Consider the following 24,229-nt stretch of genomic DNA (forward strand, 5'->3'; position numbering starts at 1 on the left):
GTGTTATCCTGGCTGTGTGTGTTGTGTGGGTGGAGAGATGTGGTGTGTATGGGGGGATTGTGTTACCCTGGCTGTGTGTTGTGGGGGTGGAGAGATGTGGTGTGTATGGGGGGGGGTTGTGTTATCCTGGCTGTGTGTGTTTCGTGGGTGGAGAGATGTGGTGTGTATGGGGGGGGGGTTGTGTTACCCTGGCTGTGTGTGTTGCGTGGGTGGAGAGATGTGGTATGTAAGGGAGGGTTTGTGTTATCCTGGCTGTGTGTGTTGTGTGTGTGGAGAGATGTTGTGTGTATGGGGGGGTTGTATTACCCTGGCTGTGTGTGTTGCGTGGGTGGGTAGATGTGGTGTGTATGGGGGGGTTGTGTTACCCTGGCTGTGTGTTGCGTGGGTGGATAGACGTGGTGTGTATGGGGGGGTTGTGTTACCCTGGCTGTGTGTGTTGTGTGGGTGGAGAGATGTGGTGTGTATGGGGGGGTTGTGTTACCCTGGCTGTGTGTTGCGTGGGTGGATACATGTGGTGTGTATGGGGGGGGGTTGTGTTACCCTGGCTGTGTGTGTTGCGTGGGTGGAGAGATGTGGTGTGTAAGGGAGGGTTTGTGTTATCCTGGCTGTGTGTGTTGTGTGTGTGGAGAGATGTGGTGTGTATGGGGGGGTTGTGTTACCCTGGCTGTGTGTTGCGTGGGTGGATATATGTGGTGTGTATGGGGGGGGGTTGTGTTACCCTGGCTGTGTGTGTTGCATGGGTGGAGAGATGTGGTATATAAGGGAGGGTTTGTGTTATCCTGGCTGTGTGTGTTGTGTGTGTGGAGAGATGTGCTGTGTATGGGGGGGTTGTGTTACCCTGGCTGTGTGTGTTGTGTGTGTGGAGAGATGTGGTGTGTATGGGGGGGTTGTGTTACCCTGGCTGTGTGTTGCGTGGGTGGATATATGTGGTATGTATGGGGGGGGTTGTGTTACCCTGGCTGTGTGTGTTGCGTGGGTGGAGAGATGTGGTGTGTAAGGGAGGGTTTGTGTTATCCTGGCTGTGTGTGTTGTGTGTGTGGAGAGATGTGCTGTGTATGGGGGGGTTGTGTTACCCTGGCTGTGTGTGTTGTGTGTGTGGAGAGATGTGGTGTGTATGGGGGGGTTGTGTTACCCTGGCTGTGTGTTGCGTGGGTGGATATATGTGGTGTGTATGGGGGGGGGGTTGTGTTACCCTGGCTGTGTGTGTTGCGTGGGTGGAGAGATGTGGTGTGTAAGGGAGGGTTTGTGTTATCCTGGCTGTGTGTGTTGTGTGTGTGGAGAGATGTGCTGTGTATGGGGGGGTTGTGTTACCCTGGCTGTGTGTGTTGTGTGGGTGGAGAGATGTGGTGTGTAAGGGAGGGTTTGTGTTATCCTAGCTGTGTGTGTTGTGTGTGTGGAGAGATGTGGTGTGTATGAGGGGGTTGTGTTACCCTGGCTGTGTGTGTTGCGTGGGTGGGTAGATGTGGTGTGTATGGGGGGGTTGTGTTACCCTGGCTGTGTGTTGTGGGGGTGGAGAGATGTGGTGTGTATGGGGGGGTTGTGTTACCCTGGCTGTGTGTTGTGGGGGTGGAGAGATGTGGTGTGTATCGTGGGGGTTGTGTTACCCTGGCTGTGTGTGTTGTGCGGATGGATAGATGTGGTTTGTAGGGGGGGTTGTGTTACCCTGGCTGTGTGTGTTGCGTGGGTGGGTAGATGTGGTGTGTATGTTGGGGGTTGTGTTACCCTGGCTGTGTGTGTTGTGCGGATGGATAGATGTGGTGTGTATGGGGGGGTTGTATTACCCTGGCTGTGTGTGTTGCGTGGGTGGGTAGATGTGGTGTGTATGGTGGGGGTTGTGTTACCCTGGCTGTGTGTGTTGCGTGGGTGGGTAGATGTGGTGTGTATGGGGGGGTTGTGTTACCCTGGCTCTTTGTTGTGGGGGTGGAGAGATGTGGTGTGTATGGGGGTTGTGTTAGGGTGGCTGTGTGTGTTGTGTGGTGTTTGGTTTGTGGTTTGTGTCGCTCTGTGTCGGGACGGCTGGATGGTGCCGGAGCCTCAGAGGAGATCGGGGTGGAAGGGCCCAGGGGGTCCAAGTCCCGCCCCCCGAAATCACCCCGGCGGGGCCTTGAACCCTGCAAGGATGGAGATTCCTCCCCCCTCCCAGGGGACCCCCGCAGCTCCCCCGCTCCCGGGGAACCCCCTCCCCAACTTCCCCCCCCAGCTCCCCCCTCCCGGGGAACCCCCTCCCCAACTTCCCCCCCCGGCTCCCCCCCTCCCGGGGAACCCCCTTCCCAACTTCCCCCCCCCGGCTCCCCTCCTCCCGGGGAACCCCCTCCCCAACTTCCCCCCCCCCGGCTCCCCCCCTTCCGGGGAACCCCCTCCCCAACTTCCCCCCCCCGTCTCCCCTCCTCCCGGGGAACCCCCTCCCCAACTTCCCCCCCCCGGCTCCCCCCTCCCGGGGAACCCCCTTCCCAACTTCCCCCCCCCCCCGCTCCCCTCCTCCTGGGGAACCCCCTCCCCAACTTCCCCCCCCCCGGCTCCCCTCCTCCCGGGGAACCCCCTCCCCAACTTCCCCCCCCCCCGGCTCCCCTCCTCCCAGGGAACCCCGTCCCCGGCTCCCCCCCTTCCAGGGAAACCATGTTTCCTGACATCCGTCCTAGACCCCCCACTGCCACTTGAGACCAGGGCTCCTTGCTCTGTGCTCTGCCCCCCGAGACCCGCCGAGCGCCTTCCCCTTGGGGACCCCCCTGCACCGGCTGCTCTCAAGTCCCCCCCCAGAAATCGCCCCTGCCCCCTCGGCCCCCCCCGGCAGGCCCCTGCCCCAGCCCCAGCTGTTTCCCTTCCCTCCGCTGGCCTCTCTCCTGGGGGGCCCAGACCGGGGCGCAGGGCTCCAGATGTGGCCCCCCGGCCGCAGAGCGGGGAACGGTCCCGCCCCTCGGCCCTGGCGAGGCCCCGGCTACCGCAGCCCACAATGCAGCCGGGGCCCGCTGCCGACTCCCGCCCGGCCCCTCGGCCCCCGTGAGCCCCGGGGCCACTCGGCCCCCGGCCTGTCGCGGCGCCGGGGAGCCCCCCGGCCTCGGCGCAGGACCCTGCCCTGCTCCCGCTTCACCCCCTCGGGTCTCTTTGGGCCCTGCCCCGCCGCGGATCCGCTGCCCCCCGCCGCCCCCCCGCCGCCCCCCGCCGCCCCGCACCGCCCGCCGCCGCCCGCTGCCGCCGCCCCCCGCCGCCCCGCCTCCCGCCGCCGCCCCCCGCCGCCACCCCCACCGCCCCCCGCCGCCCCCCACTGCCCCGCACCCCCCCTCCTCCTCCCCCTGCACACTCCCCTCCCACACCCACACACTGCCCCCCTCCTCCTCCCCCTGCACACTCCCCTCCCACACCCACACACTCCCCCCCTCCTCCCCCTGCACACTCCCCTCCCACACCCACACGCTCCCCTCCCACACCCACACCCACACACTCCCCCTCACACACACTCCGTCTTGTCGTTGTTACCAGCTCGTTGCCCCCCCGCCCGCCCTGGCCAGGGGCGGGGGAGGCGGGAGGGCTGGAGCCGGGCGGCGGCCGAGCGGGATCGATGCTCCGCTGTGGACGGGATGCAACCCGGGGTCCCCTGCAAGACACCCCACGTTTCCCTCCATCCCTCCCCCACACCCCATCCATCCCTCCATCCCCCACACACATGCCCCATCCATCGCCCCACACGCCCCATCCATCCCCCCCACACGCCCCATCCATCCCGCCAGCCTGGGCCTCCAGCCCCCTGCCCTGGCGAGCCGGACCCGCCAGCCGGCTGCAAACACAGACCCAGGGTCTGACCCACGGGCCCCAGAGCTGCAGACGTAACTGAGAAGAGCTTAAGAATTGCCCCTGTCTCCCGCACCCAGACACCCAGTTCCCAGTGGGGTCCAAACCCCAAATTGATCCGAAGCTTCCGCAGGGTAAAGCCCTGAGCCGTCCGCCCCCTCGAACGGGGACAGAGAAACAGGCACCGCTGTTTGCCGCCCCCCCGGCATTAATCACTTACTCTGGGCTCCTTCATGAGCAAAAAGTGATTTTAGTCTGAATAACAGGTCGGGTTTGCGCGGCCCCAAGTCATAACAGAACAAAGTGAGTCGCCCACAAGCCCCACAGAACCCGCAAGTCGAAGCCGAGCACGTCTCGGAACCGAACACGGGGAACAAGGTCCAGGAAGCTTCTTTCCCAGACTAGACTCCTCCCTCGTCTGGGCACATCCTTCCCCACGCGCCCCATCCCTCCATCCGTCCATCCCCACACATCCCATCCCTCCATCCCCACATGCCCCGTCCCTCCATCCCCACAGAACCCGCAAGTCGAAGCCGAGCACGTCTCAGAACCGAACACGGGGAACAAGGTCCAGGAAGCTTCTTTCCCAGACTAGACTCCTCCCTCGTCTGGGCACATCCTTCCCCACGCGCCCCATCCCTCCATCCGTCCATCCCCACACATCCCATCCCTCCATCCGTCCATCCCCACACATCCCATCCCTCCATCCCCACATGCCCCGTCCCTCCATCCCCACAGAACCCGCAAGTCGAAGCCGAGCACGTCTCGGAACCGAACACGGGGAACAAGGTCCAGGAAGCTTCTTTCCCAGACTAGACTCCTCCCTCGTCTGGGCCCGTCCTTCCCCACGCACCCCATCTCTCCATCCGTCCATCCCCACACATCCCATCCCTCCATCCCCACAGAACCCGCAAGTCGAAGCCGAGCACGTCTCGGAACCGAACACGGGGAACAAGGTCCAGGAAGCTTCTTTCCCAGTCTAGACTCCTCCCTCGTCTGGGCCCGTCCTTCCCCACGCGCCCCATCTCTCCATCCCTGCACGCCCCATCCCTCCATCCCCGCACGCCCCATCCCTCCATCCGTCCATCCCCACACATCCCATCCCTCCATCCCCACAGAACCCGCAAGTCGAAGCCGAGCACGTCTCGGAACCGAACACGGGGAACAAGGTCCAGGAAGCTTCTTTCCCAGACTAGACTCCTCCCTCGTCTGGGCACATCCTTCCCACGCGCCCCATCCCTCCATCCCTGCACGCCCCATCACTCCAACCCCACGCGCCCCATCCCTCCATCCCTCCACGCCCCATCCCTCCATCCCCACGCGCCCCATCCCTCCATCCCCACGCGCCCCATCCCTCCATCCCCACGCGCCCCATCCCTCCATCCCTCCACGCCCCATCCCTCCATCCCCACGCGCCCCATCCCTCCATCCCCACGCGCCCCATCCCTCCATCCCTCCATCCCTGCACGCCCCATCCCGCCATCCCCGCACGCCCCATCCCTCCATCCCCACATGCCCCATCCCTCCATCCCCACACATCCCATCCCTCCATCCCCACATGCCCCATCCCTCCATCCCCACAGAACCCGCAAGTCGAAGCCGAGCACGTCTCGGAACCAAACACGGGGAACAAGGTCCAGGAAGCTTCTTTCCCAGACTAGACTCCTCCCTCGTCTGGGCCCGTCCTTCCCCACGCACCCCATCTCTCCATCCGTCCATCCCCACACATCCCATCCCTCCATCCGTCCATCCCCACACATCCCATCCCTCCATCCCCATATGCCCCATCCCTCCATCCCCACAGAACCCGCAAGTCGAAGCCGAGCACGTCTCAGAACCGAACACGGGGAACAAGGTCCAGGAAGCTTCTTTCCCAGACTAGACTCCTCCCTCGTCTGGGCCCGTCCTTCCCCACGCGCCCCATCTCTCCATCCCTGCATGCCCCATCCCGCCATCCCCGCACGCCCCATCCCTCCATCCGTCCATCCCCACACATCCCATCCCTCCATCCCCACAGAACCCGCAAGTCGAAGCCGAGCACGTCTCGGAACCGAACACGGGGAACAAGGTCCAGGAAGCTTCTTTCCCAGACTAGACTCCTCCCTCGTCTGGGCCCGTCCTTCCCCACACATCCCATCCCCTCCATCCGTCCATCCCCACACATCCCATCCCTCCATCCCCACATGCCCCATCCCTCCATCCCCACAGAACCCGCAAGTCGAAGCCGAGCACTTCTCGGAACCGAACACGGGGAACAAAGTCCAGGAAGCTTCTTTCCCAGACTAGACTCCTCCCTCGTCTGGGCCTGTCCTTCCCCACGCGCCCCATCTCTCCATCCCTGCACGCCCCCATCCCTCCATCCCCGCACGCCCCATCCCTCCATCCGTCCATCCCACACATCCCATCCCTCCATCCCCACAGAACCCGCAAGTCGAAGCCGAGCACGTCTCGGAACCGAACACGGGGAACAAGGTCCAGGAAGCTTCTTTCCCAGACTAGACTCCTCCCTCGTCTGGGCCCGTCCTTCCCCACACACTGCATCCCTCCATCCGTCCATCCCCACACATCCCATCCCTCCATCCCCACATGCCCCATTCCTCCATCCCCACAGAACCCGCAAGTCGAAGCCGATCACGTCTCGGAACCGAACACGGGGAACAAGGTCCAGGCAGCTTCTTTCCCAGACTAGACTCCTCCCTCGTCTGGGCCCGTCCTTCCCCACGCGACCCATCCCTCCATCCCCACGCACCCCATCCCTCCATCCCTGCACGCCCATCCCTCCATCCCTGCACGCCCCATCCCGCCATCCCCGCACGCCCCATCCCTCCATCCGTCCATCCCTGCATGCCCCATCCCACCATCCCCGCATGCCCCATCCCTCCATCCCCACATGCCCCATCCGTCCATCCCCACACATCCCATCCCCACATGCCCCATCCCTCCATCCCCACAGAACCCACAAGTCGAAGCCGAGCACGTCTCGGAACCGAACACGGGGAACAAGGTCCAGGAAGCTTCTTTCCCAGACTAGACACCTCCCTCGTCTGGGCCCGTCCTTCCCCACACGCCCCATCTCTCCATCCCTCCACGCCCCATCCCTCCATCCCCACGCACCCCATCCCTCCATCCCTGCACGCCCCATCCCTCCATCCGTCCATCCCTGCATGCCCCATCCCGCCATCCCCGCACGCCCCATCCCTCCATCCCCACATGCCCCATCCCTCCATCCCCACACATCCCATCCCTCCATCCCCACATGCCCCATCCCTCCATCCCCACAGAACCCGCAAGTCGAAGCCGAGTACGTCTCGGAACCGAACACGGGGAACAAGGTCCAGGAAGCTTCTTTCCCAGACTAGACTCCTCCCTCGTCTGGGCCCGTCCTTCCCCACGCGCCCCATCTCTCCATCCCTGCACGCCCCATCCCTCTATCCCCACGCGCCCCATCCCTCCATCCCTGCATGCCCCATCCCGCCATCCCCGCACGCCCCATCCCTCCATCCGTCCATCCCCACACATCCCATCCCTCCATCCCCACAGAACCCGCAAGTCGAAGCCGAGCACGTCTCGGAACCGAATACGGGGAACAAGGTCCAGGAAGCTTCTTTCCCAGACTAGACTCCTCCCTCGTCTGGGCCCGTCCCTCCCCACGTGCCCCATCCCTCCATCCCTGCACGCCCCATCCCTCCATCCCCACGTGCCCCATCCCTCCATCCCTGCATGCCCCAACCCGCCATCCCCGCAAGCCCCATCCCTCCATCCCCACATGCCCCTTCCCTCCATCCGTCCATCCCCACACATCCCATCCCTCCATCCCCACATGCCCCATCCCTCCATCCATCCATCCCCACACATCCCATCCCTCCATCCCCGCACGCCCCATCCCTCCATCCCCGCATGCCCAATCCCTCCATCCGTCCATCCCCACACACCCCATCCCTCCATCCCCACACACCCCATCCCTCCATCCCTCCATCCCCACATGCCCCATCCCACCATCCCCACATGCCCCATCCCTCCATCCCCACAGAACCCACAAGTCGAAGCCGAGCACGTCTCGGAACCGAACACGGGGAACAAGGTCCAGGAAGCTTCTTTCCCAGACTAGACTCCTCCCTCGTCTGGGCCTGTCCTTCCCCACGCGCCCCATCTCTCCATCCCTGCACGCCCCATCTCTCCATCCCTGCACGCCCCATCCCTCCATCCCCGCACGCCCCATCCCTCCATCCGTCCATCCCCACACATCCCATCCCTCCATCCCCACAGAACCCGCAAGTCGAAGCCGAGCACGTCTCGGAACCGAACACGGGGAAAAAGGTCCAGGAAGCTTCTTTCCCAGACTAGACTCCTCCCTCGTCTGGGCCCGTCCTTCCCCACGCACCCCATCCCTCCATCCGTCCATCCCCACACATCACATCCCTCCATCCGTCCATCCCCACACATCCCATCCCTCCATCCCCACATGCCCCATCCCTCCATCCCCACAGAACCCGCAAGTCGAAGCCGAGCACGTCTCGGAACCGAACACGGGGAACAAGGTCCAGGAAGCTTCTTTCCCAGACTAGACTCCTCCCTCGTCTGGGCCCGTCCTTCCCCACGCGCCCCATCCCTCCATCCATCCATCCCCACACATCCCATCCCTCCATCCGTCCATCCCCACACATCCCATCCCTCCATCCCCACATGCCCCATCCCTCCATCCCCACAGAACCCGCAAGTCGAAGCCAAGCACGTCTCGGAACCGAACACGGGGAACAAGGTCCAGGAAGCTTCTTTCCCAGACTAGACTCCTCCCTCGTCTGGGCCCGTCCTTCCCCACGCGCCCCATCTCTCCATCCCTGCATGCCCCATCCCTCCATCCCCACGTGCCCCATCCCTCCATCCCTCCATCCCTGCATGCCCCATCCCGCCATCCCCGCACGCCCCATCCCCCCATCCCTCCATCCCCACATGCCCCATCCCTCCATCCCCGCACGCCCCATCCCTCCATCCCCGCATGCCCCATCCGTCCATCCCCACACACCCCATCCCTCCATCCCCACACGCCCCATCCCTCCATCCCCACACGCCCCATCCCTCCATCCATCCATCCCCACATGCCCCATCCCACCATCCCCACATGCCCCATCCCACCATCCCCACACGCCCCATCCCTCCATCCCCACAGAACCCGCAAGTCGAAGCCGAGCACGTCTCGGAACCAAACACGGGGAACAAGGTCCAGGAAGCTTCTTTCCCAGACTAGACTCCTCCCTCGTCTGGGCCCGTCCTTCCCCACGCGCCCCATCCCTCCATCCGTCCATCCCCACGCGCCCCATCCCTCCATCCGTCCATCCCCACACATCCCATCCCTCCATCCGTCCATCCCCACACATCCCATCCCTCCATCCCCACATGCCCCATCCCTCCATCCCCACAGAACCTGCAAGTCGAAGCCGAGCACGTCTCGGAACCGAACACGGGGAACAAGGTCCAGGAAGCTTCTTTCCCAGACTAGACTCCTCCCTCGTCTGGGCCTGTCCTTCCCCACGCGCCCGATCTCTCCATCCCTGCACGCCCCATCCCTCCATCCCCGCACGCCCCATCCCTCCATCCGTCCATCCCCACACATCCCATCCCTCCATCCCCACAGAACCCGCAAGTCGAAGCCGAGCACGTGTCGGAACCGAACACGGGGAACAAGGTCCAGGAAGCTTCTTTCCCAGACTAGACTCCTCCCTCGTCTGGGCCCGTCCTTCCCCACGCACCCCATCCCTCCATCCGTCCATCCCCACACATCCCATCCCTCCATCCGTCCATCCCCACACATCCCATCCCTCCATCCCCACATGCCCCATCCCTCCATCCCCACAGAACCCGCAAGTCGAAGCCGAGCATGTCTCGGAACCGAACACGGGGAACAAGGTCCAGGAAGCTTCTTTCCCAGACTAGACTCCTCCCTCGTCTGGGCCTGTCCTTCCCCACACGCCCCATCTCTCCATCCCTGCACGCCCCATCCCTCCATCCCCGCACGCCCCATCCCTCCATCCATCCATCCCCACACATCCCATCCCTCCATCCCCACAGAACCCGCAAGTCGAAGCCGAGCACGTCTCGGAACCGAACACGGGGAACAAGGTCCAGGAAGCTTCTTTCCCAGACTAGACTCCTCCCTCGTCTGGGCCCGTCCTTCCCCACGCACCCCATCCCTCCATCCGTCCATCCCCACACATCCCATCCCTCCATCCCCACATGCCCCATCCCTCCATCCCCACAGAACCCGCAAGTCGAAGCCGATCACATCTCGGAACCGAACACGGGGAACAAGGTCCAGGCAGCTTCTTTCCCAGACTAGACTCCTCCCTCGTCTGGGCCCGTCCTTCCCCACACGCCCCATCCCTCCATCCCCACGCGCCCCATCCCTCCATCCCCACGCACCCCATCCCTCCATCCCCACGCACCCCATCCCTCGATCCCTGCACGCCCCATCCCTCCATCCCTGCACGCCCCATCCCGCCATCCCCGCACGCCCCATCCCTCCATCCGTCCATCCCTGCATGCCCCATCCCACCATCCCCGCATGCCCCATCCCTCCATCCCCACATGCCCCATCCGTCCATCCCCACACATCCCATCCCCACATGCCCCATCCCTCCATCCCCACAGAACCCACAAGTCGAAGCCGAGCACGTCTCGGAACCGAACACGGGGAACGAGGTCCAGGAAGCTTCTTTCCCAGACTAGACTCCTCCCTCGTCTGGGCCCGTCCTTCCCCACGCGCCCCATCCCTCCATCCGTCCATCCCCACACATCCCATCCCTCCATCCGTCCATCCCCACACATCCCATCCCTCCATCCCCACATGCCCCATCCCTCCATCCCCACAGAACCCGCAAGTTGAAGCCAAGCACGTCTCGGAACCGAACACGGGGAACAAGGTCCAGGAAGCTTCTTTCCCAGACTAGACTCCTCCCTCGTCTGGGCCTGTCCTTCCCCACGCGCCCCATCTCTCCATCCCTGCACGCCCCATCCCTCCATCCCCGCACGCCCCATCCCTCCATCCGTCCATCCCCACACATCCCATCCCTCCATCCCCACAGAACCCGCAAGTCGAAGCCGAGCACGTCTCGGAACCGAACACGGGGAACAAGGTCCAGGAAGCTTCTTTCCCAGACTAGACTCCTCCCTCGTCTGGGCCCGTCCTTCCCCACGCACCCCATCCCTCCATCCGTCCATCCCCACACATCACATCCCTCCATCCGTCCATCCCCACACATCACATCCCTCCATCCGTCCATCCCCACACATCCCATCCCTCCATCCCCACACATCCCATCCCTCCATCCCCACAGAACCCGCAAGTCGAAGCCGAGCACGTCTCGGAACCGAATACGGGGAACAAGGTCCAGGAAGCTTCTTTCCCAGACTAGACTCCTCCCTCGTCTGGGCCCATCCTTCCCCACGTGCCCCATCCCTCCATCCCTGCACGCCCCATCCCTCCATCCCCACGTGCCCCATCCCTCCATCCCTGCATGCCCCAACCCGCCATCCCCGCAAGCCCCATCCCTCCATCCCCACATGCCCCTTCCCTCCATCCGTCCATCCCCACACATCCCACTCCCTCCATCCCCGCACGCCCCATCCCTCCATCCGTCCCTCCCCACACACCCCATCCCTCCATCCCTCCATCCCCACATGCCCCATCCCTCCATCCATCCATCCCCACATGCCCCATCCCACCATCCCCACATGCCCCATCCCTCCATCCCCACAGAACCCACAAGTCGAAGCCGAGCACGTCTCGGAACCGAACATGGGGAACGAGGTCCAGGAAGCTTCTTTCCCAGACTAGACTCCTCCCTCGTCTGGGCCCGTCCTTCCCCACGCGCCCCATCTCTCCATCCCTGCATGCCCCATCCCTCCATCCCCGCACGCCCCATCCCCCCATCCCTCCATCCCCATATGCCCCATCCATCCATCCCCACACATCCCATCCCTCCATCCCCGCACACCCCATCCCTCCATCCCCACATACCCCATCCCTCCATCCGTCCATCCCCACACATCCCATCCCTCCATCCCCACATGCCCCATCCCTCCATCCCCGCACGCCCCATCCCTCCATCCCCGCACGCCCCATCCCTCCATCCCCACACACCCCATCCCTCCATCCCCACACGCCCCATCCCTCCATCCCCACATGCCCCATCCCTCCATCCATCCATCCCCACATGCCCCGTCCCACCATCCCCACATGCCCCATCCCACCATCCCCACACGCCCCATCCCTCCATCCCCACAGAACCCGCAAGTCGAAGCCGAGCACGTCTCGGAACCAAACAAGGGGAACAAGGTCCAGGAAGCTTCTTTCCCAGACTAGACTCCTCCCTCGTCTGGGCCTGTCCTTCCCCACGCGCCCCATCCCTCCATCCCTGCACGCCCCATCCCTCCATCCGTCCATCCCCACACATCCCATCCCTCCATCCCCACATGCCCCATCTCTCCATCCCCGCACGCCCCATCCCTCTATCCCCACATGCCCCATCCCTCCATCCGTCCATCCCCACACACCCCATCTCTCCATCCCTCCATCCCTGCACGCCCCATCCCTCCATCCCCACGTGCCCCATCCCTCCATCCCCGCATGCCCCATCCCGCCATCCCCGCACGCCCCATCCCTCCATCCCCACACGCCCCATCCCTCCATCCCCACACGCCCCATCCCTCCATCCCCGCACGCCCCATCCCTCCATCCGTCCATCCCCACACATCCCATCCCTCCATCCCGCACGCCCCATCCCTCCATCCCCGCATGCCCCATCCCTCCATCCGTCCATCCCCACACACCCCATCCCTCCATCCCCACACGCCCCATCCCTCCATCCCCACATGCCCCATCCCTCCATCCATCCATCCCCACATGCCCCATCCCACCATCCCCACATGCCCCATCCCTCCATCCCCACAGAACCCGCAAGTCGAAGCCGAGCACGTCTCGGAACCGATCACGGGTAACAAGGTCCAGGAAGCTTCTTTCCCAGACTAGACTCCTCCCTCGTCTGGGCACATCCTTCCCCACGCGCCCCATCTCTCCATCCCCGCACGCCCCATCCCTCCATCCCCACATGCCCCATCCCTCCATCCATCCATCCCCACACGCCCCATCCCTCCATCCCCACATGCCCCATCCCTCCATCCATCCACCCCCACACGCCCCATCCCTCCATCCCCACACGCCCCATCCATCCACTCATATGACCCAACCGTCCCCTTGTGTCCTCTCCCTCCCTTCCACACACTAACTGAACACACAAATCCTGACCCTTTCCCAGCCCTTACCCCCTGCCCAGATCCTGTCGCCCCCAGACCTGTGGGACGCCCACTGGTGTCGTCTTTTTTGCCTCCCATGTACCAATTAACCATGGAAGTTCCCTGGTGTGTGGTGTGGGGGGAAGCTTGGCACAGTGACCCCAGTCTTTCAGGGGAGGGTCTAGCACAGCCCCATGGGAAGGTGCCCCCACTTCCTGCCCCCCCCCAGAATGGGGGTCCCTCACCAAAGCCCTGCTCAGGGCATCTGGTCTTCAACCCCTATCGGTTCTGAACAGGACTCCTGGGTTCTCTCCCCGCCCTGGGAGGGCAGTGGGGGCTGGTAGTTAGAGTGGGGGGGGCTGGGAGTCAGGACTCCTGGGTTCTCTCCCCGCCCTGGGAGGGCAGTGGGGGCTGGTGGTTAGAGTGTGGAGGGGGAGGGCTGGGAGACAGGACTCCTGGGTTCTCTCCCCGCCCTGGGAGGGGAGTGGGGGCTGGTGGTTAGAGTGGGGGGGGGGCTGGGAGTCAGGACTCCTGGGTTCTCTCCCAGCCCTGGGAGGGGAGTGGAGGCTGGCGGTTAGAGTGTGGAGGGGGAGGGCTGGGAGCCAGGACTCCTGGGTTCTCTCCCCGCCCTGGGAGGGGAGTGGGGGCTGGTGGTTAGAGTGGGGGGGGGCTGGGAGTCAGGACTCCTGGGTTCTCTCCCAGCCCTGGGAGGGGAGTGGGGGCTGGTGGTTAGAGTGTGGAGGGGGAGGGCTGGGAGCCAGGACTCCTGGGTTCTCTCCCCGCCCTGGGAGGGGAGTGGGGCTGCTGGGTCAGAGCAGGGTTCTGTGCCCAACCCATGGGGCCTGACCTCCCCCGTCTCCCCAGCGCCCGGCCGGACCCGCGTGCCATGCTGATGGGAGAGAGCTGGAGGAAAACCACGGAGGAGATCGGCACTGTCTATGACATCAAGGAGAAACTTGGGGCGTGAGTCACCCAACAAGGGTGGGGGGCAAAACCTAGGGAGGGGGCAGGTTAGAGGCGGGGGGCTGGGAGCCAGGACTCCTGGGCTGGTGGCTCTGGGGGGACACCTGCTCTCCAGCGTCTCCATGCCTCGGTTTCCCCTTCTCTGCATCGCTGGGTTGGGGGGGAGCCGCCCCACCTGGAGACTGACCCCCTGTCGGTCTGTCCCACAGCGGGGCCTTCTCGGAGGTGTTCCTGGCCCAGGAGCGGGGCTCCCAGCGGCTGGTGGCCCTGAAATGCATCCCCAAGAAGGCGCTGCGGGGCAAGGAGCTGGCTGTGGAGAATGAAATCGCCGTACTCAGGAAGTAAGGGGGGGTCGGAGGGTCAGTGTGGGGTGGGCATGGACGGAGGGGGATGGGGGGCAGTGATCAGAAGGGAACGTTGGGGGTGTTGAGGGCGGCCAGCATCAGGGGGAGCTGTGGGGGGAGGGGTGTGGGGCTGGGGAGCTGTGGGGGGCAGTGGGGTGCAGATGGGGAGCTGTGGATGGGGGAGGGGTGTGTGGATGGGGGTGTGTGGATGAGGGAGGGGTGTGTGGATGGGGGAGCTGTGGGGGGCAGTGGGGTGAGGATGGGGAGCTGTGGGGGGTGTGGATAGGGGAGGGGTGTGGGGATGGGGAGCTGTGGGGGGCAGTGGGGTGCGGATGGGGAGTTGTGGGGGGTGTGGATGGGGGAGGGGATAGGGAGCTGTGGGGGGGCGGGTTTGAGGGGCTCAGGGGCGCTTTCGGGGGGCCCGAGCCCCCCCCCCACCTGTCTCTGCTCCCCCTTGCAGGATCCAGCACGAGAACATCGTGGCTCTGGAGAACATCTACGAAACCCCCACGCACCTGTACCTGGCCATGCAGCTGTGAGCCCGGACGCCTGGGTTCTGCTGGCTCTGGGAGGGGAGTGGGGTCTGGTGGTTGGGGCGGGGGGTTAGAGCGCCAGGCGGGGCTGGGAGCCTGGACTCCTGGGTTCTCTCCCGGGCTCTGGGAGGGGAGGGGGTCCAGTGACGAGGGCGGGGAGGTGGCTGGGAACCCGGACTCCTGGGTCCTCTCCCCGGCTCACGGGGGTGTCTCCGGCAGGGTGACGGGGGGGGAGCTGTTCGACCGGATCGTCGAGAGGGGGCACTACACGGAGCGGGACGCCAGCCGCCTCGTCCGGCAGCTGCTGGGGGCCCTGAGCTGCCTACACCGGCTGGGGATAGTGCACCGGGACCTCAAGGTGAGGGGCGGGGCCTGGGGGGCGGGGTCTCAGAGGAGCCTAGGGGCGGGGCCTGTGGGGGAGGGGCGTGGTCTCGGAGGGGCCTGGGGTGGGGCCACAGGAAGGGGGCGTGGTCTCCGTGGGGTCCCGGGTGGAGGCGGAGTCACAGCAGGGGGCAGAGCGTCAGAGGGGGGTGGGGGGATCTGAGAGGGGCAGGGATGGGGGGCTGCAGGGAGGGGTTAGGTGGGGGGCCTGCAGCCATGGGGGTCTCTGCCCCGATGCCCCCCAGTTTAACCCCCCCCCATGCCCCCCCAGCCCGAGAACCTGCTCTACGCCAGCCCCTTCGAGGACGCCAAGATCATGATCACGGATTTTGGGCTCTCCAAGCTGGAGTCGGACGGGGTGATGGCCACGGCCTGCGGGACCCCCGGCTACGTGGGTGAGGGAGGCGGAGCCCGGGGACAGTTTGGGGGGGACAGGGGCAGGTGGGGGGCAGGGGAAGGTTGGGGGGGCCAGGGGCAGGCAGGGGAAGTTCGGGGGGGTCGGAAGCAGGCGGGGGGGCAGGGGCAGTTTGGGGGGTGGGGGGGCCAGGAGCAGTGACTCCCATCTCTCGCCCTCCAGCCCCTGAGCTCCTGGAGCAGAAGCCCTACGGGAAAGCTGTGGATTCGTGGGCCCTGGGCGTCATCTCCTACATCCTGTAAGTCCCACCCGGGGGGCGGCGCTCGGGGGACACCACTGCCGGGGGTTCCCACAGCACACCCCGCCCCAAAGAATGGGACCCAGGAGTCCGGGGTCAGGAACGGGACCCAGGCGTCCGGGGGACACCACTGCCGGGGGTTCCCACAGCACACCCCGCCCCATAGAATGGGACCCAGGAGTCCGGGGTCAGGAATGGGACCCAGGCATCCGGGGGTGCTGCTACCAGGGGCTCCCACAGCACACCCGGCCCTGCAGAACAGGACCCAGGCACCTGGGTTGGCAAACAGGACCCAGGCATCCGGGACGGTGTTTCTGGAGACGGGAGGAGAGATGGGGAGGAGACCCAGGCATCCGGGAAGAAGGTGGGGGGTGCTGGCCCCCGGGGGAGGGGTGACCCACCTCTCACCCTCCTGTGCCCCCCCAGGCTGTGCGGTTACCCCCCCTTCTACGACGACAACGACTCCGAACTCTTCGCCCAGATCCTCAAAGGAGCGTTCGAGTTCGACTCGCCCTATTGGGACGACATCTCGGACTCAGGTGAGACCCGCGGGGTGCCCCCCAAATCTGGGCGGGGCCCCTGGGGGGCAGGCAGGGGAACCGGGGGGGCTAGGACAGCAGGGAGACGGATGGGGATCCCCCATCTGGGAGTGGGGGTCCCTACCTGGGAGGGGACACGGGGGGCCCCCGATGATGGGGGTTCCCGATGGCAGGGGGCTTTGGGAGTCCCCAGCTCACAGGGACCCCCCTTCCCTCCCCCAGCCAAGGATTTCATCCAGCAGCTGCTGCAGCGGGATCCCGAGAAACGCTACACGTGTGAACAGGCCCTGCAGCACCCATGGTGAGCTCCCCCCACCGTGGGACGGGAGGGGGTGGGGGTCCCCAGCGAGAGCCCCCTGACCTTTCACCTCTGACCCCCCCCAGGATCTCGGGGGACACGGCGCTGGACAAAGACATCCATGGCTCCATCAGTGAACAGATCCAGAAAAACTTTGCCAGGACTCAGTGGAAGGTGAGCTCCGGACGCCTGGGTCCCATCCCCCCACCCCGGACGCCTCTGTCCTGTCCCCAGAGGGTGGGTCCCCCTTGGGACTAGCTGTCCCGGACACCTGGGTCCCGTCCCCAGAGGGTGGGTGACCTGGGGGGCTCGCTGTCCCAGATGCCTGGGTCCCGTTCCCAGAGGTTGGGTCCCCCTTGGGACGAGCTGTTTTGGACACCTGGGTCCCGTCCCCAGAGGGTGGGTGAGCTGGGGGGCTCCCCTGGGGGCTCGCCGTCCCGGATGCCTGGGTCCCGTCCCCAGAGGGTGGGTCCCCCTTGGGACGAGCTGTCCCGGACACCTGGGTCCCGTCCCCAGAGGGTGGGTGACCTGGGGGGCTCGCCGTCCCGGACGCCTGGGTCCCGTCCCCAGAGGGTGGGTGAGCTGGGGGGCTCCCCTAGGGGCTAGACGTCCCAGACACCTGGGTCCCGTCCCCAGAGGTTGGGTCCCCCTTGGGACGAGCTGTCCTGGACGCCTGGGTCCTGTCCCAGAGGGTGGGTGAGCTGGGGGGCTCGCCGTCCCGGATGCCTGGGTCCCGTCCCCAGAGAGTGGGTCCCCCTTGGGACGAGCTGTCCCGGACACCTGGGTCCTATCCCCAGAGGGTGGGTGAGCTGGGGGGCTCCCCTGGGGGCTAGCCGTCCCGGACACCTGGGTCCTGTCCCCAGAGGGTGGGTGAGCTGCGGGGCTCCCTTGGGGGCTAGCCGTCCAGGGGGGGGTCTCACGCAGGATATTCTCTGTGCCCCCCCAGCGAGCTATCAACGCCACGTCCTTCCTGCGCCACATCACCAAGATGGGGCAGGGCCCCGAGGCCGACGGGGCGGAGGAGGGGGCTCCAGCGGGGACACGCGGGGAATGGTGACCCCAGAGGTGAGGATGGGGGAGTCTGTGCATGTGGAGAGGGGTGAGGATTGGCTCCACCCCTCTAGCCACGCCCCTGTGTGCACCCAGGCCACGCCCCCAGCACAGACCCCACCCGGGCACCTAGCCACACCCACCTGGCCACGCCCCTGAACAGCCACGCCCCCAGCAGCGCTCCCTGGCCACGCCCACAATACAACCCCCACACGTGGCCACGCCCCATCACACCGTCCCACCCACCCAGCCACGCCCCCCCGGTTTAGCCTGGCCCCCTCCCTTACAGGGGCTGCTCACCAGAGAGGTGGGACCCGGCCTGGCCCCCTGCAGTGACCCCCACCGGCCCCCCCATCCCACAGGGGTCCCCCCAGGCCTTGCCCCTCCCAGCGCTCATGGTCTCCCCCCTTTTCTCCCTGCAGGTGCTGGCGTCTGCATGAGCCACCCAACTGCATGAAGGACCAAACCCCAGCCCCAGCCCCCCCAGCCCCCCAGCAGCCCCCTCTGAGGCTGGGGACAGCCTGGGACCACAGCCCCGCCCCCCACCAGGCCACAGGCCCCTCGCCCGCCTTTCCCAACTCGCCCCTGGCCACAGGCTCCCCGCCTGCCCCAGAGACAGCTGAGGCATGGATGGGGAGGGGCTAAAAGGAGAAAGAGCCTCCCCACCCTCGGCCCCACAGACTGCAATGAGACATGGGTCCAGCCCTCCCCCCATAAGTAGCAGCAGGGGGCTGCAGGTCGGGAGTGAGGGGCACCGGCAGAGGTGGGGGGGCCCAGGGCTGGGCTGCAAGTCAGGAATGAGGGGCACCGGCAGAGGTGGGGGGGCCCAGGGCCGGGCTGGCAGGGGCTGCGGGTCTGGAGTGAGGGGCACCGGCAGAGGTGGGGGGGGCCCAGGGCCGGGCTGGCAGGGGCTGCGGGTCTGGAGTGAGGGGCACCGGCAGAGGTGGGGGGGGCCCAGGGCCGGGCTGGCAGGGGCTGCGGGTCGGGAGTGAGGGGCACCGGCAGAGGTGGGGGGGCCCAGGGTTGGGCTGCAGGTCGGGAGTGAGGGGCACCGGCAGAGGTGGGGGGGCCCAGGGCCGGGCTGGCAGGGGCTGCGGGTAAGGAGTGAGGGGCACCAGCAGAGGTGGGGGGCGCAGGGCTGGGCTGGCGAGGGCTGCAGGTCGGGAGTGAGGGGCACCGGCAGAGGTGGGGGGGGCCCAGGGCCGGGCTGGCAGGGGCTGCGGGTCGGGAGTGAGGGGCACCAGCAGAGGTGGGGGGCGCAGGGCTGGGCTTGCGGGGGCTGCAGGTCAGGAGTGAGGGGCACCAGCAGAGGTGGGGGGCGCAGGGCTGGGCTTGCGAGGGCTGCGGGTCGGGAGGGAGGGGCACCAGCAGAGGTGGGGGGCGCAGGGCTGGGCTTGCGGGGGCTGCAGGTCAGGAGTGAGGGGCACCGGCAGAGGTGGGGGGGGCAGGGCTGGGCTTGCAGGGGCTGCAGGTCGGGAGTGAGGGGCACCAGCAGAGGTGGGGGGGCCCAGGGCTGGGCTGCAGGTCGGGAGTGAGGGGCACCGGCAGAGGTGGGGGGGCCCAGGGCCGGGCTGGCAGGGGCTGCGGGTCAGGAGTGAGGGGCACCAGCAGAGGTGGGGGGCGCAGGGCTGGGCTTGCGAGGGCTGCGGGTTGGGAGTGAGGGGCACCAGCAGAGGTGGGGGGCGCAGGGCTGGGCTTGCGGGGGCTGCAGGTCAGGAGTGAGGGGCACCGGCAGAGGTGGGGGGGGCAGGGCTGGGCTTGCGAGGGCTGCGGGTCGGGAGTGAGGGGCACTGGCAGAAGTGGGGGGAGGGGCAGGGGGGCACTTTCGCATCCATGATCTGTCAATAATAAAACCTGTCAACCTAGCGGGGGAGTGTCATGGAGTTTTGTGCCCATCTACCCTGGTATCCTGCCTCGCACCCAGCTCACACCCATGGGGCTAGTGGTTAGAGCAGGGGGGTGTTGGGAACCAGGACTCCTGGGTTCTCTGCCCAGCTCTGGGAGGGGAGTGCGGAGGGGGGAAGGGGATTTTGGGCCGGGGGGTTGGAGCCGGGCAGCATTGGGGGCCACGAAGAGCAGGAAGCCAGGGGCGGGGCGTCACCCGACTGTAACCACAGGCTGGCAGGGCTGGATGTGTGGGGGGCAGGCACTGTGGGGGGGAAGTTTGCAGGAAGAGCTCGGAAGTGCCGGGGCAGTGTGGGGTCACATGGGGGGCTGGGGTATCTGGAACCGCCCGTCAGCCGTGAAGACCCATGCAAAGAAGTGCCCATTGCAGGCCTGGCTGGCTGGCTCTGTGGGCTCGGCCGTGGGGCAGTGCTGCAAATCCACCCACCCGCGCTCCGGGCGTGCGGAGTCGGGCCCAGCCGGGTGCGGGACCCACAACCCCGGACCACAAACCGTGAGTGCTTTTCTGGCTCCCTTCGCCACCGCCTCTGGCCCTGCCTCAGTTTCCCCCATCTGCTGCACCCCTTCCGAGCAGACACAGTGGGGCTGGGGTGGGGGGTGTCTATCCCAGTGTCCCACCTGAATGGAGGCAGGTGACCGTGGGAGGGGGGTCCCTCCTGGCTGGGAGTCGGGGGGGTCCCTGTCCTGAGCGAAGGCCCCGGCCCCTCGTGACATTCGCCGTGTCTGGCCGGTGGGGGGGGCCCCAGGTGGGGGCCTGGTCTGGGCTACCATAATGCTGCTAGTAATGCCCACAGCATAACGAGGCCTGATCTTGGGCTACCGTCCAGTTATGGGTTGCGCCCCTGCCGGACGGCCCCCCCCCGGGGTCACCTCTCAGCTGGACGGTCAGGGTGCTGCCGTAAAACCACTACCAATGGGCACGGCCGAATGGGGCCCAGATCTGGGGTGGGGGGGTCCTGTCCCCGGCCTCCCTGCCGCCTTATAACCCCTTCCTCTCTCGCTGCAGGGGGGAGGGGAGGGACCCAGGCGTCCAGGCAGGGCAGTCCGTAGATAGGGAGGGAGCCAGGAGGGGATCCAGACGTCTGGGCAGGGCCCGGCTGGGGGGACCCGGGTGTCCAAGCACTGGTGGGGGGAGGAGGAACAGGGAGAGGAAGAAAGAGGAACCCAGGCATCCGGGTGGGGAGGCAGCAGGAAAGAAAAGGGGGGGTGTTCAGTGAGGCTGGGGACGGGAGGGGGACACAGGGACTGCCCAGCTAATCCCCTTCCCTCCACCAGCAGTGACCCTGGCGAGGGAAGTGGAAAAGCCGGATCCCTCGGAGCAGCCGCCCCCTGCTTTGGTGAGGGACCTTGTCACTGGCTGCCTGACCATCTACGCACACGGTGCCCCCACGGCCCCTCGTCCACGCGCTTGTCGGCCCCTCAGCCGATGGGGGAGGCCCAATTTCCCGTTACGAAAACCCGGGGGGCTCCTCCCCAACAAACTCCACTCATCCCGCTGGCTGACAGTTCTGGGCTTTGCGAGTTTCCCCCAGTTGCCCGGTCCTGGAGTCAGGCCACCGGCCCGGGATCGCCGGGGTCACCTCGGGAGCCCTTTGGAGCGATTGTGGGGTCACATTCGCTCCCCTCCCGTCATCGGGACAGAAGCGGATTTAAAGGGCAGGTTACAAACCCCGGTTGTTAGTTCTGCAACTTCACCTTTGAGTCCTTCCCAACTCTTGGGTGGATCCCACCCGGTCCCGGGGACTTACCGCCGTTTAGTTTATCCATTTGTTCTCGTGACACCTCAGTCTGGGGCAGTTCCTCAGACCTGTCACCGAACGAGACCGGCTCAGGTCTGGGAATCTCCCGCCCGTCAGCCGTGAAGACCCATGCAAAGAATTCACTGAGTTTCTCCGCAAAGGCCTTGTCGTCCTTGACTGCTCCCTCAGCACCGCCACCGCCCAGGGGCCCCACGGGTTGGTTAGCAGCTTCCTGCTTCGGCGGGACGGAGCCTGTTTTGCTGGGAGTGTCCGAGTCCCCGGCTCGCTGCTCTCACGTTCCTGCGGCCTCCCCATGGTATTTTCACGCTTCGCTCCCCAGAGGTCGGGCTCCTCCCGCCTCCCCGCGAGGATTTCTCGGGTTCAAGACGCGTCTGCCCCTCACCACTTCTCTGCCTTGGTTCTTTAGCCAGGGCGGCTGGTTTCCGGTTCTCGTCCCGGGGCGTCTGAGGAAGTGAATTGAGCCCCCGGGACTGTCTCGTTCTAAGCCCCCCCCAGTAGCTCTCACACCTGGGGGTGACGACCGGGACAGGGCTGGCCCCAGGGTCGGGTCTGGGCAGCCCGACTGGAGACGTAACGCGGCCCCCGCGGACCGGATCGAACCCGGGGGCATGGCGCCCGACGACGCAACCGCGAGGGGGCCAGTTAGTACCAGAGCCGCCCCCACGCCCCATCACCAGGGCAGGGGGCTCCTGCCCCTCGGGGCGGATGGGACCGGGGATCGGGCAGGGGGCTCCTGCCCCTCGGGGCGGATGGGACCGGGGATCGGGCAGGGGGCTCCTGCCCCTCGGGGCGGATGGGACCGGGGATCGGGCAGGGGGCTCCTGCCCCTCGGGGCGGATGGGACCGGGGATCGGGCAGGGGGCTCCTGCCCCTCGGGGCGGATGGGACCGGGGATCGGGCAGGGGGCTCCTGCCCCTCGGGGCGGATGGGACCGGGGATCGGGCAGGGGGCTCCTGCCCCTCGGGGCGGATGGGACCGGGGATCGGGCAGGGGGCTCCTGCAGCACCAGCTCCTGGCTCCCCCCTGTTCACACAACGCCCCCGGCCCCGGGCGTGTCCGTCGTCTTCACCCCCAGGCTGGGACACTCCTGTTACCCCGGCTCGCGTCTCCCCGGTCCTGCCCCGGGCGCGGACCCAGCCGGGCACATCCTCACTGCACACGACCCCGACGGGGTTCCCAGCCCGCTCAGTGTGGGCTCCGGAGCGGGACGCGGCTGGGACGACGCCCCGGCATCCCCCCCCGGCGCGGCCAGGCACGGGGCTGTCCCCCCCGGAGACGCGGCGGGGGGCTGGCGTCCGCTGCCCCCGGGACAGGGCCGGAGCATGGCGAAGCCCAGCACGAGTCTCCCCGTGCCCGTACCTTTGCACTGTCCCCCCGAGGCGGCTCCGGGTGGGGGCCACAGACCCCCGGGGGGTGGAGCCGACACCGGCCGCGGCAGGACGCCTCGCGGGGGCAGCTGGCGCCGGGAACGGAGCCCAGAGGCGTGGGGCTGGGCTGGGCTGGGCGCGCGGCCAGGCCGAAACCAGCCGGCCCCGTATCCCCACGCTCCCGGCTCGGGGGGCTCCCCTGGGCGGCCTGGCCACGGCGCTCGGGGAGCGTCCCAGCCTGGCCCCGCGGGGCGGCGTTCGGCACAGAGTCCGGCAAAGGGGCCGGCCCCGCCCCCGAGCATCGAGGCCGAATTGGGACCCGAACGGTTACACCTGTCCAACCCCCCCGCTCCTCCTCTGGGTCCTGGAACTCGGGGAGAGAAATTGGGGGGCCCCCCCAGCTTTCCCCCCCACCATCTCCTGGGCCCCCGAAAGCAAACCAGGCCTGAGAGGACCCGACGCCTGGGCCCGGAATAAACCCGGTTGGGACGTGACCAGCCAGCTGCACAGACGTCTCCTCTCGGACGCTGGCCGGGGGGGGCCAAGGGGCAGAACCGGGGCGGCCCGAGCCCCACCCCCACCACGCCGGGCGCCAGGGGATGGAGCAGCTGCCCGCCCCAACCCCAAATTTCCCCAAGCTGGCCCCGACCCGTTCCCCAGAGCCCCCCCACCCCCAACCTCCCCCGGGGCAGGAGAGAGCCCAGGGCAGGGGCTGCGGGTCGGGAGTGGGGGGCACCGGCAGGGCTGGGGGGGAGGCAGGGCCGGGCTAGCAGGGGCTGCGGGTCGGGAGTGGGGGGCACCGGCAGGGCTGGGGGGGAGGCAGGGCCGGGCTGGCGGGGGGCTGCGGGTCGGGAGTGGGGGGCACCGGCAGGGCTGGGGGGGAGGCAGGGCCGGGCTGGCGGGGGGCTGCGGGTCGGGAGTGGGGGGCACCGGCAGGGCTGGGGGGGAGGCAGGGTCGGGCTGGCGGGGCGCTGCGGGTCGGGAGTGGGGGGCACCGGCAGGGCTGGGGGGGAGGCAGGGCCGGGCTGGCGGGGGGCTGCGGGTCGGGAGTGGGGGGCACCGGCAGGGCTGGGGGGGAGGCAGGGTCGGGCTGGCGGGGCGCTGCGGGTCGGGAGTGGGGGGCACCGGCAGGGCTGGGGGGGAGGCAGGGCCGGGCTGGCGGGGGGCTGCGGGTCGGGAGTGGGGGGCACCGGCAGGGCTGGGGGGGAGGCAGGGCCGGGCTGGCGGGGGGCTGCGGGTCGGGAGTGGGGGGCACCGGCAGGGCTGGGGGGGAGGCAGGGCCGGGCTGGCGGGGGGCTGCGGGTCGGGAGTGGGGGGCACCGGCAGGGCTGTGGGGGAGGCAGGGCCGGGCTGGCGGGGGGC

General features: G+C 67.1%; 1 protein-coding gene across 1 annotated transcript in view; it reads left to right on the forward strand.

Annotated features, from left to right (window-relative positions):
* PNCK (pregnancy up-regulated nonubiquitous CaM kinase) overlaps positions 1-18,300 on the forward strand; it is a 27,733-nt gene extending 9,433 nt beyond the window's left edge. The window contains exons 2-12 of the mRNA XM_077840386.1: positions 13,939-14,037; positions 14,247-14,378; positions 14,842-14,916; positions 15,134-15,272; positions 15,567-15,690; positions 15,873-15,948; positions 16,375-16,487; positions 16,710-16,788; positions 16,872-16,959; positions 17,732-17,850; positions 18,258-18,300. Of these exons, the coding sequence (XP_077696512.1) occupies positions 13,961-14,037; positions 14,247-14,378; positions 14,842-14,916; positions 15,134-15,272; positions 15,567-15,690; positions 15,873-15,948; positions 16,375-16,487; positions 16,710-16,788; positions 16,872-16,959; positions 17,732-17,842 (1,014 nt within the window). The 5' untranslated portion in view covers positions 13,939-13,960 and the 3' untranslated portion in view covers positions 17,843-17,850; positions 18,258-18,300. The remainder of the gene's footprint in view (positions 1-13,938; positions 14,038-14,246; positions 14,379-14,841; positions 14,917-15,133; positions 15,273-15,566; positions 15,691-15,872; positions 15,949-16,374; positions 16,488-16,709; positions 16,789-16,871; positions 16,960-17,731; positions 17,851-18,257) is intronic.
* Positions 18,301-24,229: the final 5,929 nt, after the last annotated feature.

The sequence above is a fragment of the Eretmochelys imbricata genome, chromosome 23 (assembly GCF_965152235.1).
Source record: "Eretmochelys imbricata isolate rEreImb1 chromosome 23, rEreImb1.hap1, whole genome shotgun sequence".
Classification (NCBI taxonomy): domain Eukaryota; kingdom Metazoa; phylum Chordata; order Testudines; family Cheloniidae; genus Eretmochelys; species Eretmochelys imbricata.